Source organism: Danio aesculapii, chromosome 15 (assembly GCF_903798145.1).
Source record: "Danio aesculapii chromosome 15, fDanAes4.1, whole genome shotgun sequence".
NCBI classification, from domain to species: Eukaryota; Metazoa; Chordata; class Actinopteri; order Cypriniformes; family Danionidae; genus Danio; species Danio aesculapii.
The window spans coordinates 46,132,989-46,150,570 of record NC_079449.1 but is presented as its reverse complement, the minus strand read 5'-3'; the positions used below and the strand labels follow the sequence as shown (position 1 = coordinate 46,150,570).

General features: G+C 33.8%; 1 protein-coding gene across 1 annotated transcript in view; it reads right to left on the bottom strand.

Moving 5' to 3' along the window:
• nek3 (NIMA related kinase 3) overlaps window positions 1-2,787 on the bottom strand; it is a 12,995-nt gene extending 10,208 nt beyond the window's left edge. Inside the window, exons 1-2 of the mRNA XM_056473122.1 lie at window positions 2,464-2,787; window positions 1-49 (exon numbers count right to left, since the gene is read on the bottom strand). Of these exons, the coding sequence (XP_056329097.1) occupies window positions 1-49; window positions 2,464-2,580 (166 nt within the window). The 5' untranslated portion in view covers window positions 2,581-2,787. The remainder of the gene's footprint in view (window positions 50-2,463) is intronic.
• Window positions 2,788-17,582: the final 14,795 nt, after the last annotated feature.

Genomic DNA, 17,582 nt, shown 5'->3' with positions numbered 1-17,582 from the left:
TGGACAGAAGAACAGCTTCACTTCTGCTCTTCTTCATCCCAGATTCTGCCTAAAAATAAACGCACGGGAGAAAAATCATTCACTGAGGACTTCTTTTATGTGAGTGTAAAGGTAGTAAAGGTATTTTTTGTTGTTTATTTATACATAAAGTAACCTGAGGGCTGAATAAATAAGCTTTCCACTGATGTAAGGTTTATTTATTTGGGTAAAATTGGTTTTATATTTGACATAGTCAGGAACACCCACAAAAACATCCCTACCGTTTTTGCCGTAGGGGAAAACAACCCATTGTTATTAATCTTTTCATAATATTTACAAAGTTCAATATTCACAGATGCAAATTTACTAAATGCTCTGTACGCGTATGCAGTTTGCATAACGGGAAAGCAAAACTGAGGGAAAACTGAATTTGACACAACACCGGCTGCAGGGAGAAGGATGAGCCGCTTGTCCTCAAAGGTTTACCGAAAGTGTTTTGCTTTCAAGTGATTAATCGAAAAAATAAGTGAATATAAAATCAACTTACCTCAATAGTTAATCGAAAAACATATCACACAACTAATCTATTAATCGAAACCGAATCTGTACCTGTAGCTGTATCTCTTGTCATCACATGAGCTGCCATTTGTTGACAGTGAATTTCCTTATCAATAACTAGCGATTTTATCGATTAGTTTGTTCGTCCAACTCAAAACATTATGGAATTCCGAGTGTGCCTCTCACTGGTGAGTGGGCTTGACAAACCACCCGTAGAAAACGCACACTTTCATCTCTTTGACACTTGGACCAGTTTTTGCACCAGACACATTCTTACAATCACTCCATTATTTTTGTTGTTTATTTATACATAAAGTAACCTGAGAGCTGAATAAATAAGCTTTCCACTGATGTAAGGTTTATTTATTTGGGTAAAGTTGCTTTTATATTTGACATAGTCAGGAACACCCACAAAAACATCCCTACCATTTTTGCCGTAGGGGAAAACAACCCATTGTTATTAATCTTTTCATAATATTTACAAAGTTCCATATTCGCAGATGCAAATTTACTAAATGCTCTGTACGCAAATAGAGTTTGCATAACGGGAAAGCAAAACTAAGGGAAAACTGAATTTGACACAACACCGGCTGCAGGAAGAAGGATGAGCCGCTTGTCCTCCAAGGTTTTCCGAAAGTGTTTTGCTTTCAAGTGATTAATCGAAAAAATAAGTGAATATAAAATCAACTTACCTCAATAGTTAATCGACAAAATAATCACACAACTAATCTATTAATCGAAACCGAATCTGTACCTGTAGCTGTATCTCTTGTCATCACATGAGCTGCCATTTGTTGACAGTGAATTTCCTTATCAATAACTAGCGATTTTATCGATTAGTTGTGTTAGTCCAACTCAAAACATTATGAATTCCGAGTGTGCCTCTCACTGGTGAGTGGGCTTGACAAACCACCCGTAGAAAACGCACACTTTCATCTCTTTGACACTTGGACCAGTTTTTGCACCAGACACATTCTTACAATCACTCCATATTAGAGACCAGACCAGATTTCTTGCGGCGCAGGAATACATTTCTGAATAAAAGCGGTAGCGGTCGGTAACTCTGGTGTCATTTGAATGGGAGCGGGAGGTCTTACAATATATCGCTCCCGAGTCCCGACGTTATTTCGGAACAGCATATCTGATTTCCTGTTTCATAAACACATCACCTGTACGGCATGTATTTTATTGGCATGCATGTAAACAACCAGGATTCACGCCAAATGTGAATGACCCCTAACGTCCTTTATTCTGGGATTACCACCCTAAATAATTAATTCACTTGCATGAAGTAAATTGTATCTCGAAGCTTTAACTGGGGCACAGTTGATTGATGCTGGGGTACTTTTTTTTTTTTGCACCGTCTCCCTGTGCCTCCTCTCAGCAAGATGCCGCCCTGGGCGATCGCCTATATTGCCCATGCCCAAATACGCCACTGACCCACACATTTAAAAAAATCTTATTTTAGAGCAGCAAATCACAATACAATGATACTGTGAAACCATGGTATTTTTATCCAGGTTACCATCAGAATCTTATACCGGCCCATGCCTTTTTTATATTCACACATTCTTTCAGTGACAAGTTGTGAGATGCTCTCTTTATTGTTGTTTACCATGGTAATTTAAATATTCAGTCTGAAATTACATGTAAGTTTGACTTCAAAACAACATTAGCATTTATTTGACGGTGAATGTTGTACTTTTATAGTCATTGGCTGCTAATATGATTTCACTATTTAGTATTTGGCAAGGATACTTTTCTGAAATTATATTATTAAGGAGAAAGTCTGAATGTGTGAATATGAAACCAACTTTACAATACCTCAATGCATTTTTATTGGCTGTTCCCTCAATGTGATCTGGCAACTAAAGGCTGCTTTTGTACAACAGGGTCACATTACACATTACAATTTAATGTCCTTACCTTTGGCAGTCGTATTTCCTTCATAACACAGTGCTTCTCTTCATTTATTGGCTGAACCAACAGAGCTCGACCGAAAGATCCTTCACCAATGACTCTCACCACTGAATATTGATCCATGATATCAACTTCAGACACAGGATAATGCTCCTCTTACTCAACGTACAGGAGCAGCACTACATAATATAGCGCTATTATTTACAGATACGGTTACAACTGAATGTTAAGTCTTTTATCTGCAAATTTTGAGTAGCTTTAAACTAAATAAATGATGTTTTTGCTCATGACAGCAGTGTTGCCATCCACATTTCAGGTAGAGACGCGACAGTATCACTTCCGTATTTACATGACGTAGAGACGATGACGCTGCTGACCTGTGGCGTGGACTGCACAGATTTATTTTTCCTTTGTTGATATTTTTTGTACAAATATTGTTTAAATGTCTGTTTTCCTATTATATCAGCATAAAAACTCCTATTAATTTATTTGGATGCTTTGTTTGTTTGTTTGTTTGTATGTTTGTTTGTTTGTTTGTTTGAAAAAGCAACTATATATTTCTCACATACATACATAAATAAATAAATAAATAAATAAATAAATAAATAAATAAATAAATAAATAAAATATGAATTTCTATCAGGTTTTATAAAATCTTATTTAACTAATAATTCTCTTATAAATTATTAAAAAATGGCTTTCATGTAGCTACTATTCATATTTATTGAATAAATTATAAATCAATAGTAAAAGGACTAAGCCGAAAAGAAAATGAATGAATGAAAAAATCAATAGCCCGAGATAATAAAAAAGTTAAACAGGTACAACCCAAACACAGATAATATTTGTTTAAGAAACCTGCAAAATAAATAAATGAGTAAATAAATCCATAAATGCCTGCATAAATAAAACAATAAATAAATAAATAAATAAATAAATAAATAAATAAATAAATGAGTAAATAAATCCATAAATGCCTGCATAAATAAAACAATAAATAAATAAATAAATAAATAAATAAATAAATAAATGAGTAAATAAATCCATAAATGCCTGCATAAATAAAACAATAAATAAATAAATAAATAAATAAATAAATATGCATAAAATAAATAAATGAGTAAATAAATCCATAAATGCCTGCATAAATAAAACAATAAATAAATAAATAAATAAATAAATAAATAAATATGCATAAAATAAATAAATGAGTAAATAAATCTATGAATGCCTGCATAAATAAAACAATACATAAATAAATAAATAAATAAATGAGTAAATAAATCCATAAATCTCTGCATAAAAATAAATAAATAAATAAATAAATAAATAAATAAATAAATAAATAAATAAATAAATAAATAAATAAATAAATAAATAAATAAATAAATAAATAAATAAATATGCATAAAATAAATAAATGAGTAAATAAATCCATGAATGCCTGCATAAATAAAACAATACATAAATAAATACGCAAAAAAACAAATAAATGAGCAAATAAATCCATAAATCCCTGCATAAATAAAACAATAAATAAAACAATAAATAAATACGCAAATAAACAAATAAATGAGTAAATAAATCCATAAATCCCTGCATAAATAAAACAATAAATAAATAAATACGCAAATAAACAAATAAATGAGAAATAAATCCTTAAATCCCTGCTTAAATAAAATAATAAACAAACTCGCAAATAAATAAATAAATATAAAAATCCACAAATTCCTGCATAAAGAAATGCATGATTAATTAATAGACCGCCTCTCATTAGCATGTTGAGCTGAGGAAAAGTAAATACGAAATGCGTTCTAAAAAATATTTGAAAGGAGGCAGAAAAAAAAAAAATTCAGTTCAGCATTTTCTTTTTCCCACTACATTTGTGCAACTTATTTAATTATTTATCTGCCCGCACTATTAATTATTTATATATTTATTTATGCAGGAATTTGTGAATTTTACATATGTATTTGAGTATTTATTTAATGATTAATAATTAAACAATAAATAAATACGCAAACACATAGATAAAATTTACAAATTCCTCCATAAGTAAAACATTTATTTATGCAGGAGTTTGTGGATTTATTTATTCATTCATTTGTTTATTTGCGTGTTTATTTATTTATTGTTTTTGCAGGTTTCGTCCTCCAAAAACAAAGGCTATAGAATACAATATAAATAAAAATAATAATATTTAAAATTATTATTAAAGGAACCTTTGTATCAATAAAAACACACTAAAAACGTGTGTTTATCCCATTTTATTGATTATTTTATTAATTATTTCTTGTCTATTTTAGATACCTATTCACATTTCTATTTGATTTGTCATTTGAAAGGATTTTTATAGCTTCCATTGTAGTAGTTAATTTATTTATTATTTATTTATTTTATTTTATTTTATTTTATTTTTTCTAATTATAACATTAGGATTCGGTTTGTGAGCCTCAAAGCGCCCTCTAGAGGTCAAGAGTTGAGCCTGCCATTGCTGTACTCAAGTTTAACCGCTAGATGACAGGAGAGGCTTTAGTAAATATCAAACACGAGTTTTAAATGGTTAACAATATATAATGTGTCGGTTTAATAGTTTTTTGCAGTCTGGGGTTTAATTAGCAGAAACTTAGATGTTTAAAAGCTCAGCGAGTGACAAAATAAGCGTTATGAGCACAGCTGCTTCAAATAAAGCCTTTAGCATGTCCTAGCATCAGTACTGAATCAACAACTGACCGGGAGTTTAAATGTCATTTGAGGTAAAATTGGTTTTATGTTCACATTTTCATTCATTGTCCCTTTATTAATCAGGGGTTGCCACAGCGGAACGAACCACCAACTTATCCAGCATATGTTTTATACAGCGCATGCCCTTCCAGCTGTAACCCATCAACGGGAAACACCTATACACTTTTACATTCCCACACATATATTACGGCCAATTTAGCTTATTTAATTCACCTGTACCGCATGTCTCCTGAAACTGGAGCAGCCGGAGGAAACCCAAACACGGGGAAAACTCCACACTGAAATGCCAACTGACCCAGTCGGGCTCGAACCTTGCTACCCACTGTGTTTATTCAAAATATGATACTACACAGTATCATAGCGCAGTGGGTAGCACGTTCGCATAGTGCTAAAAGGTTGTTGGTTCGAGCCTCGGCTGGGTCAGTTGGCATTTCTGTGTGGAGTTTGCATGTTCTCCCCTTGTTAGCGTGGGTTTCTTCTGGATGCTCCGGTTTCCCCCACAAGTCCTGGTACAGGTGAATTGGGTATGCTAAAATTGACCGTAGTTTATAAGTGTGTGTGTGAAAGAGTGTATGGATGTTTCCCAGTGAAGGGTTGCATCCGCAAGGGCATCCGCTGCGTGAAACATTTGCTGGATAAGTTGGCGGTTCATTCCGTTGTGGCGACCCCAGATTAATAAAGGGACTAAGCTGAAAAGAAAATAAATGAATGAATGAATAATTTTATTTAAATTGTTATACACTGAATCAATACATGTATTATTTTATTCAGTATTGATATTATTAGTGTTGTATCAATGTAAATGTGTAACTTGGTTACGTTTTAAGCAAAGCAATGTGAAAGTATATCATGTTATTTTATTATTTTTAAGAGCAAGATAGGCTTAAAATATGTCAAATATAATTTCTTACCCAACTCTGCATAATTATTATTAAGAAGACAGTTGTGGTTATCATACTATACACTTAAAAAAGTAAATATTACTTAATGTCATACGCATAGATGAAAGCATAACAATTAAAAAATAATGTAATGCCTTCACCCAAATTGTTTACATGATGGGAACATTAATACAAATTATAAAGCAGAGGTTTATGAATTTTTGATGCTAGGTAGACTATCGAAAAAAATATATATAGCTAAAAGGGGCTAATAATTTTGACCTTAAAATGGGCCGCAAGGGCATCCGCAGCGTAAAACATTTGCTGGATAAGTTGGTGGTTCGTTCCACTGTGGCGACCCTATATTAATAAAGGGACTAAGCCGAAAAGAAAATTAATATAATATAATATAATATAATATAATATAATATAATATAATATAATATAATATAATATAAAATAATATAATATAATATAATATAATATAATATAATATAATATAATATAAATAATATAATATAATATATAATAATATAATATATATAATATAATATAATATATATAATATTGTATTGTACTATATTATATTATATTATATTATATTATATTAATATTATATTATATTATATTATATTTTTTATATTATATTATATTTATTATATATATTATTATATTATATTATATTATATTATATTATATTATTATTTTATTTATATTATATTATATTATATTATATATATTATATATATATATTATATTATATTATATATTATATTAATTATATTATATTATATTATATTATATTATATTATTATTATATTATATTATCTTATATTATTTATATTATATTATTTATATTATATTATATTATATTTATATTATATTATATTATATAATTATATATATTATTATTATATTATATTATATTATTATTATATTATATTATATTATTATATATTAATTATATTATATTTATATTATATTATTTATATTATATTATGATTATATTATATTATATATATTATATTATATTATATTATATTATATTATATTATATTATATTATATTATATTATATTATATTATGTTATATTATATTATATTATATTATATTATATTATATTATATTATATTATATTATATTATATTATATTATATTATATTATATTATATTATATTATATTATATTATATTATATTATATTATATTATATTATATTATTAGGGAGAAGATGCAAAAAAAAATTCACTTTGACATAAAAAAAATCTGACGAGCGCTAATGAAAGCGTCAAGAAAATGACAGTAAGCACCTTCCCTTAAAAAATGTACATGATAAAAGCATGCATGCAGAGGATAGAGTAGAGCTTTATTAATATTTAATGAAAAAATGGATCCCCACAGCGAACATAAAGAAATATGAATTCTCCGCGTTGTGAAATGAGCTGCTGCATTCTTCACTTAACCCCTGATTTCCATTTGGCTGAACCTCGTCCAGACGCACATTTATTTTATGGGTTTTGCGATAGACTGCTCATTACCGCACGCCGTTAATGTCATCGGCCGGCCATTAGTTTACCGGCCGTCCCGGAGGGGAAAAAAAGGCCTTTGGATTTAAATGGAGTGATTAGTCATTTCCAGCTTTAGTGAACATGTTTAAATGAGAACACTGAAGTCTGATCACATAAAGGCCCCTATTATACAGCCACAAGATGTGTTTGGCACGATTTGATGCTATTTTCAGACTAGCGCAACCCTAATTTTCACATTTTGTGCCACGTTGTTTAAATAGCAAATCCATTTGTGCCACTTTGTGGACTCATGGGTGTGCTGGTCTGGAATAGAGGTGTGTTAAGGCGCATTGTTGGCACATTGATATTTTGAGGGACTAAAATAGGCAGCACCATTGACCAGCTGAAAGCTGCTTTAAAGTTCAGCACAGAGTGTGTTACTTATGCCCCTATGCAGGCCCAAACTCTTACACATTGCTTAATACACACAGGATGTACAGCAACACACAAATATCTTTACATGTGAAAACAATTAAAGGATTAAAATGTTACAAAAATTATTATTTTCTACATCAATATATATATAAACCACTGCCTCCATGCCTTCTTCATTTGAGAGCCTTTTTGAGTTTTTTCATGTATAATGTTATTATTATTAGCAGTATTATTTATTATATGCATATTTATATTTGTTTTAATAAAAATAGATTTCGATTTGTCCACCTGTTGGGTTTTGGAGATGTCTGCATCACCCTATGGGGCATAAAATAGGACGTGTGTTTGGATATAACTCAGTGTTTTGATCACTCTTCGTAATTATTATTCATTTATTCGTTTGCTGGAGATTAGAACTGAATTTAGAAATAGTTTTGATAAAATCTTTCTGCTTAACAAACTAAATTAAATATGTAGGCTAATGGATGTCTTCAGTGGAGTGAGTTTTCATCGTTTCCCTACTCCATGAAAGTAAAGGAGTAAAGTAAAGAGAAAGTAAAGAGGCTGAATGAAGGAGGCTTGTTTTTTATCCTCGCGCTGCAGATGCTCTGTTTAACTGTTTTCTCGCTAGTGAAGCGTTCAGATTTTACACTTACAAAGTCCGCCATGTAAATAGCAAATTTGCCACAGTGCGATGCAACTGACTCTTAAAGGGAATAGGAGATGAGACTCTGATTGGTTTATTCTCAAAACACACCCAGAACTCATTAAGAGAATAAGCTCAACCCTGTTAGACCATGCGCCGGGGCGCAGAGTGTATTTTTTCATCCTTAAAATAGCAAAAGTGGGTTCGGAAACGCTCTTAATGCTTTTGCACCGTGTGCTTTAGACCAGTGTTTCCCAACCCTGTTCCTGAAGGCACACCAACAGTCCACATTTTTAATCTCTCCCTAATCAAACACACCTGAATCATCTTATCATAACATCAGAAGAGACTCCAAAACCTGAAGTTAATGGGTCAGATAATGGAGACATCCAAAATATGTACTGTTGGTGTGCCTCCAGGAACAGGGTTGGGAAACACTGCTTTAGACTTTGCATTTAGATTGTTAAAATAGAGCTCAAACACTCTATTTCACACTGCAGAAAAAAATGTAAAATAAATATCTAATTGTTTTGAGAGTTTTGGCTTTTTTTTTTCAGTGTGAAATACAAAAACAGCCAAAATGTCCTTTTAAAGGTGCCCTATTATGCACATTTTTACAAGATGTAAAATAAGTCTCTGACATCAAACAGTGTGTATGTGAAGTTTCAGCTCAAAATACCTCACAAATAAAGTTTTATAACTCCCCCTTTCAGGCTTTAATCCTAATTGTGTCGTTTTAGTGACTGTCGCTTGAATTTCAAATGAGATTGTGCTCTTTTCAAGAGGGCGGAGCTAAAAATGCCCATGTGTCAGCATAGTGGCAGATCATGGGTCAGATGTTTGACTTCTAGTATCATTTTAGACATTATTTACAGTATTTTAAGTTAAATTTACAACAAAAAGATTTACACTCTGAGAAATAGTGGTACTAAGGTAAAATTTATTATATTATATTATATTATATTATATTATATTATATTATATTATATTATATTATATTATATTATATTATATTATATATCTCTAACACGTTTACTCTTTTTAGGTGTTAACTGAATTTAATTAGGTACTAATTGTTGACCTTTAATGTACCAATATAGATGCTTTTGGTACAAGCGTGTACCCAGTGACAGCTTTTGTACCTTCATTTGTGCCAGTGCATTACAACAGACTGAGGTTTGAATCTTGAGAGGGTTTAAAGGTCAAAATATGGAAATATGTCAGAAAAGAGAAAACACGTTCACATGCTGTAGGCAGATTTTGTCGTTATTATATTTGCAAATCATTATATATTATATTATATTATATTATATTATATTATATTATATTATATTATATTTTATTATATTATATTATATTATATTATATTATTATATTATATTATATTATATTATATTATATTATATTATATTATATTATATTATTCATTCATTTTCCTTCGCCTTAGTTCTTGATTTATCAGGAGTTGCCACGGCAGAATGAACCACCTACTACTCTGCATTATATTATATTATATTATATTATTCATTCATTCATTTTCTTTTCAGCTTAGTCCCTTTATTAATCCAGGGTCGCCACAGCGGAATGAACCGCCAACTTATCCAGCACATGTTTTAAGCAGCGGATGCCCTTCTAGCTGCAACCCTTCCCTGGGAAACATCCATACATACTCAGCGATCTTCTTGCAGTGAGGTGACAGCACTACCTACCTACCACTGCGTCACCTATATTATATTATATTATATTATATTATATTATATTATATTATATTATATAATATTATATTATATTATATTATATTATTATTATATTATATTATATTATATTATATTATATTATATTATATTATGGGGCGAAATGATGGCTCAGTGGTTAGCACTGTCGCCTCACACCAAAAAAGTCGCTGGTTTGAGTCCCGGCTGGGTCAGTTGGCATTTCTATGTGGAGTTTCTCCACGTGTTGGTGTGGGTTTCCTCCAGATGTTCCGGTTTCCCCCACAGTTCAAACACATGCGCTATAGGTGAATTGAATAAACTAAACTGGCCGTAGTGTATGGGTGTGAATGAGTGTGTATGAATGTTTCCCAGTACTGGGTTGCAGCTAGAAGGGTATCCGCTGTGTAAAACATATGCTGGATAAGTTGGCGGTTCATTCCGCTGTGGCGACCCCTGATTAATAAAGGGACTAAGCCGAAAAGAACATGTAGACAGCGCCCTCTAGTGAATTTGTCATCTGAAACATACAACGAAACATACCCAGAGAAGCGTATTTTACATTTAGCAAAAACGTAGCCTGAGCATCATATTTTCAATGAGCCTTGGCTGCATTTTTTATAACCATAAATATATTATATATTTATTGCCTAATGGTCCATGCAAATGTGCCAGTCATAAAAAAATACTTTGAGCATCCAGGAAGATTTTACTGGCACACATTGTAGACTAATGCATAACACTGAATCAAACGTCTCCAGATTACACAAAGTACAGCTGACATTTACAGCTGACCTTTCACTAATCTCCAAAAACCAAGAGGTATTTAATCCAAAGACAAACGTGAAATCTGAACTTTGGCCAAACGAGGATACGCATGCCTTTTCAAATGTTTTATGCGCAAACCAGATTGATGGCAACCAGTATCGTCCTCCTTCAGGGAGCAGTTCAAGGCTTTATAGGTGTCATGAAAGCACATATCCAGCCTGAAGCAGAGCAACCTTTAAACCTGATGTGTGCATTTGCTATGAGTGTTACCTACATGTGCTCATATATGGCTGATAAAATCGTTATAGAACATCGCAAGTTTACATGATATTCTGGTTTCTAGATGCAGTGGTGGATTGTTTTACTTCACTTCTGTACTAAAGTAAACTTTAGAAAAGTATGACTTGTGCTTCACTACATTCATGAACAAAATTAATAAACTAATAATGGCGTACGTTAGTTTCTCATGAAAATTTTCCTCATGATTTACAACACATGCATACGCAGATGAGCAATCGCAATCAAGGGGTTACTAATTTGCATAATACACGCCCAAACCATAGACTGTAAAATATATGGAGGTAGTACCCGTGACATCACCCATAGGTTTTTGAAGAGCGCAAAAGAAGCTACAAGTAGGCGCGGCCAACCGTCGCCATTTTGTTCGCGCGTCATCGCACCCACGGTGGCAAAGAGGCGGAGAGTGAGCGGAGCTACAGACACCTGCTGGCACTTTGCTTAGACCTGGCAGACAGACTTTACTTTAGGAGAAACGCTTGATACTCTATTACCTGCGACTCGTTTGTGTTCTGACCACATGTGCTTGGCTGTACACTATATCAATAAAGTGTTTAGACTTTTAAAAACACTGTAGTAATACATTGAGCCACTAAGCATTGCTCTTATGACGTTTTTCTACAGGAGGAAAACGCAAATTACTTCCAAACACTTCAGATATAGTGTGTGTCAGTAAACGCAAGACTATTGATGAAATCCAGCATAACACTGTATGATAACGCTTCAGATGACTGTTCTAGAGCCTACAGCTAATCAATCTGTCACATTCTGGAGTGCTTTACTGGTCTAAAGAAAAATATTAATGATAAATGATCTTAAATAAAACAAATACATTTATAGAGATGGTATACAAGTATATAACTTTACTCACATGGGAAACGGAGGCCACGTGAATGGTTTGTGAGCACAATTAAGTGCACACAGCATCCCATATCATCTGATAATTGTAAGAAATAAGTCCAAAAGGCAGCTGACTGTGTAAAGCCACATAAAAAAAACAAAAATACGATGAAAATGCCGAGATCAGTGGCTAATCTGCCGGATTCAGCTGAGGTGAAGTGACGGCGACCAGCGAGACCTAGCTGTCACTCAAGTGGCCACGCCCTTAATTATGCAAACTTAATATAACCTAATATAAAGGAAATGGATGAGTTCTAAAAAAATTCACCCCCCTCACAGTTGTCATGGTGGGTAATAATAGCTATATGAACCAAAATCGTTCTTTGTACCAGGCTGTAAACACCTTTTTTTCTGCTGTAAAGTTGGGCATTCTAACAGTGGGCTCAATTGAAATTTGTTCTATTATGGAGCCAGGACTAGCGGAATTTTGTTGAATTGCAGTTTCAGTTACTTCCGTATTGGCTTCCCGAGGGAGAGCGGGAGGTTGCCGCTTGGCCCAAACCAGTTCCTTATAAGGGCTTTCTGCAATGTGGTACTTGTCCAGAGAAAATTATAAGAAGACAAATTATGAATTAAAAACAGACAATTTTAGCATCGAAACAAAATAAAATGAAATATTAATGAAGGTTTTGATGTTGGATGTTGAACAAACTTTAACACGTCTCGTTGACTTTAGAAAAGATTGTTCAAAAGAGTAGAGCACTGCGCTTTTTATTCTGCTTGGCAACCACACTGTATAAAGGGTCTTCATGCTGGAGCGCGTGACGTCAGTTTTTTTGTACAGAGATTTTTTCTTACTGAAGTAACACAGAACGCTCCATTACAACACGAGTCATACCAGGTGGTTAGAAAATAGTTGATCCCAATAGAAAACCACTTTTAAAAAGGCTCCTGTCACTGCAAAAAAATAATTAGGTGTGATCGTGGCCTGAACAGCCATTCAAAAGGGCATCAATGTGGATGTTAAATTGACGTTACACCTTTCAGGTTACATTATGATGCTAGGCAACCACACTGTATCACTGTCTTCATGCTGGAGCGCGCGACATCAGGTGTTTTTTATGCACAGAGATGACTTTTTCTTACTGCAGGCACAGAGAGCGCTCCATCAAAACACGAAGTGTAGAAGGTGGTTAGACCCAAATATGCGGAGAGTGCATAAACAACACACAAAAGAGTTATCCCCGATAGAAAACCACTTTAAAAAGGCTCCTGTCACTGCAAAAAAATAATTAGGTGTGATCGTTGTCTGAACAGCCATTCAAAAGGGCATCAATGTGGATGTTAAATTGACGTTGGTCCTTTTGATTCACATTTTTGATGTTTTATGATGCTAGGCAACCACACTGTATCATTGTCTTCATGCTGGAGCGCGTGACATCAGGTGTTTTTTCTGTACAGAGATTACTTTTTTTACTACAGTCACACAGAGAGCTCTTCAAAACACAAGGCATAGGAGGTGGCTAGAACGCAAGATGCGCAGAGTGCAAAAACAACGCACAAAATATTTGATTCCAATAGAAAACTATTTTAAAAAGGCTCCTGTCACCACAAAAAAAAATAAAAAATCGGTCTGAACAGTCCTGAACAGCCATTTAAAAAGGCATCAGTGTGGATGTTAAATTGACGTTAGTCCTTTTTATTCACATGTTTGATGTTTTATGATGCTAGGCAACCACACTGTATCACTGCCTTCATGCTGGAGCGCGCGACATCAGGTGTTTTTTCTGCACAGAGATGACTTTTTCCTACAGCAGGCACACGGAGCGCTCCATCAAAACACGAAGTGTAGAAGGTGGTTAGAGCCAAATATGCGCAGAGTGCATAAACAACACACAAAAGAGTTATCCCGATAGAAAACCACTTTAAAAAGGCTCCTGTCACTGCAAAAAAATAATTAGGTGTGATCGTGGTCTGAACAGCCATTCAAAAGGGCATCAATGTGGATGTTAAATTGACGTTAGTCCTTTTGATTCACATGTTTGATGTTTTATGATGCAACCACAATGTATCACTGTCTTCATGCTGGGGCGCGTGACATCAGGTGTATTTTCTGCACAGAGATGACTTTTCTTCCTGTAGGCACAGAGAGCGCTCCATCAAAATAAAAGGCACAGCAGGTAAATTGACGTTGGTCCTTTTGATTCACATGTTTGATGTTTTATGATGCTAGGTAACCACACTGTATCACTGTCTTCATGCTGGAGCGCGTGACATCAGGTGTTTTTTCTGTACAGAGATGACTTTTTTTTACTACAGTCACACAGAGAGCTCTTCATAACACAAGGCATAGGAGGTGGCTAGAACGCAAGATGCGCAGAGTGCAAAAACAACGCACAAAATAGTTGATTCCAATAGAAAACTATTTTAAAAAGGGCCCTGTCATCCGCAAAAAAAAAAAAAAAAATCGGTCTGAACAGTCGTGAACAGCCATTTAAAAGGGCATCTGTATCATTGTCTTCATGCTGGAGCGCGTGACATCAGGTGTTTTTTCTGCTCAGAGATGACTTTGTACTTACTGCAGGCACACCATCAAAACACAAGGCATAGGAGGTGGTTTCAATGTTGATGTTAAATTGACTTCAGTCCTTTTGATTCACCTTTTTGATGTGTTTTAGACATCATGCTTGATTTTTGACATCTCTTCTTTTGTGCTCAACAGAAAATCGAAACTCATAAAGTTATGGAACCACATAAAGGTGAGTAAAGTCCATTTTTTTGTTTGAACTTTTGATTTAGGAGTCATTTTAATATTTTTATTAATGCACTGACAAGGGCCCTACTCTCAAAGTTGCTAAGGGCCCCTTGAAATCAAACATCACCTGTGCTTTCTACATTGAAATGTTGAAGTTGCTACATTTACAAAAACGTACTGTGAATTCTTTTGATAATTTGGCCACACTTCAAGCAGAACTCTTGCGACATGCTTAATTATACATAATTGGCCCATCTGGGTATTAATTATCGATTTCTTGGCAGCAGAACTCGCTTTCTCACATCTCCTTCACATGTCAGGCCTAATAATAGTAGCGTTTTCAGTGAAGTGGTTGCATATAATGGCTGTAGCCATATCAAACAATCTTTTTTTTTTGCTGTGTCGTCTCTGACTGCCAGTGGTGAGATGTCAAACTGAGATAATGGAGGGGAGAAAAGCTCTGTTCGCTTGACCCCAATGTGTCACGCGGCGCACCTCAAAACTTCCAGCCGTCTCCAGCAATATCAATGGGTGGAAAAAGATCTTACGCACAACTGAGAGACACTTAGCACCAAAAGCACAGGAGCTCTCAGAAGCAGGAATGAAAGAGACAGAGGTTCCCTCTGTGTGTGCAAGGTATCATGGGTATATTCTCATTATGCCAGCACATCACAGGAGCAGCTTCAAGCCACACTAATGAGAGAGCCAGCGCAGCGCATAAACACATGTGGATCACACACCGCTAGCGCCACTTCTTATTACATTGCTACATTTGCACAAAATAAGTTATTAGTTATTATTTAATATCGCTTGCTGCACATTATTCTAAAGAAAATTCTAAAGATTTTATACGTCAAATCTTATAAGCTGGGGTGGGGTTGACCTCAGGTAAAACATCTCTTCCCCCTTTATTGAAAATGAATAGAAGTAACCTGTAGTTGTAGCAAAACTTGTGAATTTTTAACACCTAAAATGACACCCCCTGCCAGATTAAGCATCCCTTCTTTGAAATATCTACTTGACTGATTGATCCATGCCATTTATTCTCCAAATATTAATGTAACCATTAAATAATCCTATATACTGGTGAATGAGTTGAGGCATAGGGCTCTATTTTAATGATCTAGACGCAAAGTCTAAAGTGCATGGAGCAAAAACATTAAGAGCGTGTCCGAATCCACTTCGCTATTTTCAGGACAGAAAAATACGCTCTGCGGCCCGGCGCATTGTCTAACAGGGTTGTGCTTATTCTCTTAATGAATTCTGGGTGTGTTTTGAGCATAACATGCATTAAACCAATTAGAGTCTCATCACGTATTCCCTTAAAGAGTCAGTTGTGTCGCACCATGGCCCATTTGCTATTTACATGATGGACTTTGTAAGTGTAAAAACTGAACGCTTCACTAGCAAGAAAACAGTTAAACAGAGCATCTGCAGCGTGAGGATAAAGAACGAGCCTCCTCCATTCAGCCTCTTTACTTTCTCTTTACTTTACTTTTACCCTTTACTCCTTTACTTTCATTGATAAGGAAATGCTGGAAACTCACTCCACTGAAGACATCCGTTAGCCTACACATTTAATCTCAATTGTTAAGTGCAAAGATTTGTTTCGAAAATATTTCATATTTAATTTCCGGCAAACGAATAGATGAACATTCATTTATTCGGTTATATCCAAACACATATCCTGTTCTTACATCCCATATGGTGATGCAGACGTCTCCAAAATCCAACAGGTGGACAAATCGAAACTAGTTTTTATTAAAACAAATTTAAATATGCATATGAGCAATTCCAGCGTTATGGATGTGACATTTCAACACAATCTCACGGCAATTCGTAACTTTTTGATTTAGTGGCTAATTCGTATGAATTCGTACAATCTAATTTGTACGATTTTGTACGATTTGCTCATCCCCCAATGACGGTTGGGGTTAGGGGTGGGGTTAGCCTCCTTTTTAAAATCATACAATTTCGTACGGCTGAACTCGTACGAATTCGTACGAATTAGCCACTAATCTGACAAAACGTTAAATACGTACATTTTCTTGTGAGATCAGGCTGGACATTTGCAGTAAAATCTCAAAACATAAATTGACAGAAGACGTATATGTTAACATTATATTGAAACATCTGTTTATATTTTCAAAACAACTAGCCACAGAGTTGTAGGAGCAGAAAAATATCAATCTGTAAACATTTTTTATATTTTAAATGAGGAAAACAAACATACGTTATGACCGTGACAAAAAAAGTCTGCAAGTTTACAGTAACATACTTTGTAAAAATTCTGTGAACTAAACTGTACAACCCAAAAGAAATAATGCTAATCAAAAGGATAAGAGTTGGTTCTCTGTAGAACAAACATGATTGATTTTATTTGATTTTACATTTTTGTAATTATGAGGAAAAAGCTTCGTTATGGATGTGACATCTCTCTGTTATAGATGTGAAATTACCATTGTGTGATTTTGGTAAATCAAATATAATTGTTTGAAAACACTGACAGAGACATTTTTTGAGTATTATTAAAGCACTG